The 1,360-nt window shown below is 66.2% G+C and overlaps 1 protein-coding gene across 1 annotated transcript; it reads right to left on the reverse strand.

Moving 5' to 3' along the window:
* Nucleotides 1–25: 25 nt before the first annotated feature.
* Nucleotides 26–1,344, reverse strand: USP21 (ubiquitin specific peptidase 21). The gene is made up of 7 exons (XM_029957996.1): nucleotides 1,226–1,344; nucleotides 1,026–1,137; nucleotides 801–938; nucleotides 639–703; nucleotides 440–543; nucleotides 269–355; nucleotides 26–184 (listed from the first exon to the last, which is right to left on the reverse strand). The coding sequence occupies exons 1-7, from the start codon at nucleotides 1,341–1,343 to the stop codon at nucleotides 26–28; spliced, it is 783 nt and encodes a 260-aa protein (XP_029813856.1). The 5' UTR covers nucleotide 1,344.
* Between the last annotated feature and the right edge of the window lie 16 nt (nucleotides 1,345–1,360).

A 1,360-nucleotide genomic window follows, 5' to 3' on the forward strand; every position in this document is an offset into this window, starting at 1 on the left:
GTCTTGGGGAGGGGAGGGGGGGGCGTCAAGGCAAAGCTGGACGGAGGAGTGGATCCCCCCCGTGCCCCTCCCCGTCCCCAAATCCCGCGGCTTCCCGAAGGATACGGAGCACCAGGATCCGGGGGAAGCGCTGGATCGTCAACTTCTTGGTGCTCCGCGTGCGCTGCCGGCACTTGTCACACACCTGAGGGGAGGGGACGGTGAGGGGGGGCGGCAGGGGGACAAATTTGGGGTCACAGAGGGAGTGCCCCCCTCTCCAAGCTCTCACCGGGGCGTTCTCCGAGTCCAGCTCCTCCTCCTTGGTGAAGAGGCTGAAGCAGTCGTGGAGAGAGACCTTCCCCCCAGCAAAGCTTTTCTGGAGGGGCAGAGGGTCAGAGGGCATTTTGGGGGCACCCAGGAGTGTCTGGGGGGGGTCTGGGGGGCTGCACCCCACCCTTACCTTTGGGATGGGCAGCGACAGGTCACAGAAGACCTCGAAGGTGGTGGAGCGGTACCCGCAGGCCTGGCACTTGAGGCAGCTCTTCAGCTGCCCCACAAAGAGGTCTGGGGGGCAAGAAGGGGGTCAAAGGAGGGGGGCCACCCCAAGAGGTTTGGGGGGGTCTCAGGGAGGGGGAGTGACCCCCACCCCCAGCGCTCACCCACGACCTTGCTGTCCTCCCTCTCCAGGTAGCGCTTCCACATCTGGTTGGCGCGTTCGTCGTCGCTGCGGGGGGGAGGTCGAGGAGGGGGGGGGTGTCAGCCCCAAAATCGGGGCTCCCTCCCCCCCCTTCTCACACACTCCCCCCCCCTCCTCTCCTCACCTGAGCGTTTCGGGGTCCTCCAGGGCGGGGGCTCTCCGTGTGTCCGACAGGATGCTGGGGGTCCGCCGGCCCTTGCGGTTGATCTCCACGTGCAGCCGGTCCATGAAGAACTTGAGGAATTCCTGCGCGTCCTGCTGGCTGGGGTGGGGGACACACACACGTTGGACCCCCTCTGCCCGACCCCCCAAAGGTGTGAGGGTGGTGGTGGGGGGGTGATCCCCTCACCTGTAGCCCGTGAAGGAGGGGACGTATTTTTGGAACACGGCCTTGAAGCGCCCGGGGTTGACGGGCTCCGAGGAGTCCGGGTGCCAGAGCGCCGCGATGACGTCGGCGAAGGCTGCGGGGACAAGGGGGACACACGGGTCTCAGGGGTTATGTAACCCTTTCAGGGAGGTCCTGAGGTTTTTTTAGGGGGTCTCTCCCACCTTCTGTGAGCTCCTGGGGGGCCCTGGGGCCGGGGGGCTGCTCCTGCTGGAAGTCCCGGCGCAGGCAATAGTCCCGCAGGGGTTTGGTGCTGCTCAGGCACTGCAGCACCGCGTTCATGAAGCACTGGGGACACA

This window comes from Manacus vitellinus, unplaced genomic scaffold (genome assembly GCF_001715985.3).
Source record: "Manacus vitellinus isolate BGI_N305 unplaced genomic scaffold, ASM171598v3 scaffold_134_pilon, whole genome shotgun sequence".
In the NCBI taxonomy this organism is placed as follows: Eukaryota; Metazoa; Chordata; class Aves; order Passeriformes; family Pipridae; genus Manacus; species Manacus vitellinus.

What these genes read in the sequence shown, in the direction of transcription:
- USP21 (XM_029957996.1), bottom strand. Translation starts at nt 1,343, where the DNA reads ATGAACGCGGTGCTGCAGTGCCTGAGCAGCACCAAACCCCTGCGGGAC. An exon ending in CCCCCAGGAGCTCACAGAAG is followed by an intron (nt 1,138 to 1,225) that starts GTGGGAGAGACC and finishes TTGTCCCCGCAG; the next exon opens with CCTTCGCCGACGTCATCGCG. An exon ending in TGTCGCTGCCCATCCCAAAG is followed by an intron (nt 356 to 439) that starts GTAAGGGTGGGG and finishes CTGCCCCTCCAG; the next exon opens with AAAAGCTTTGCTGGGGGGAA.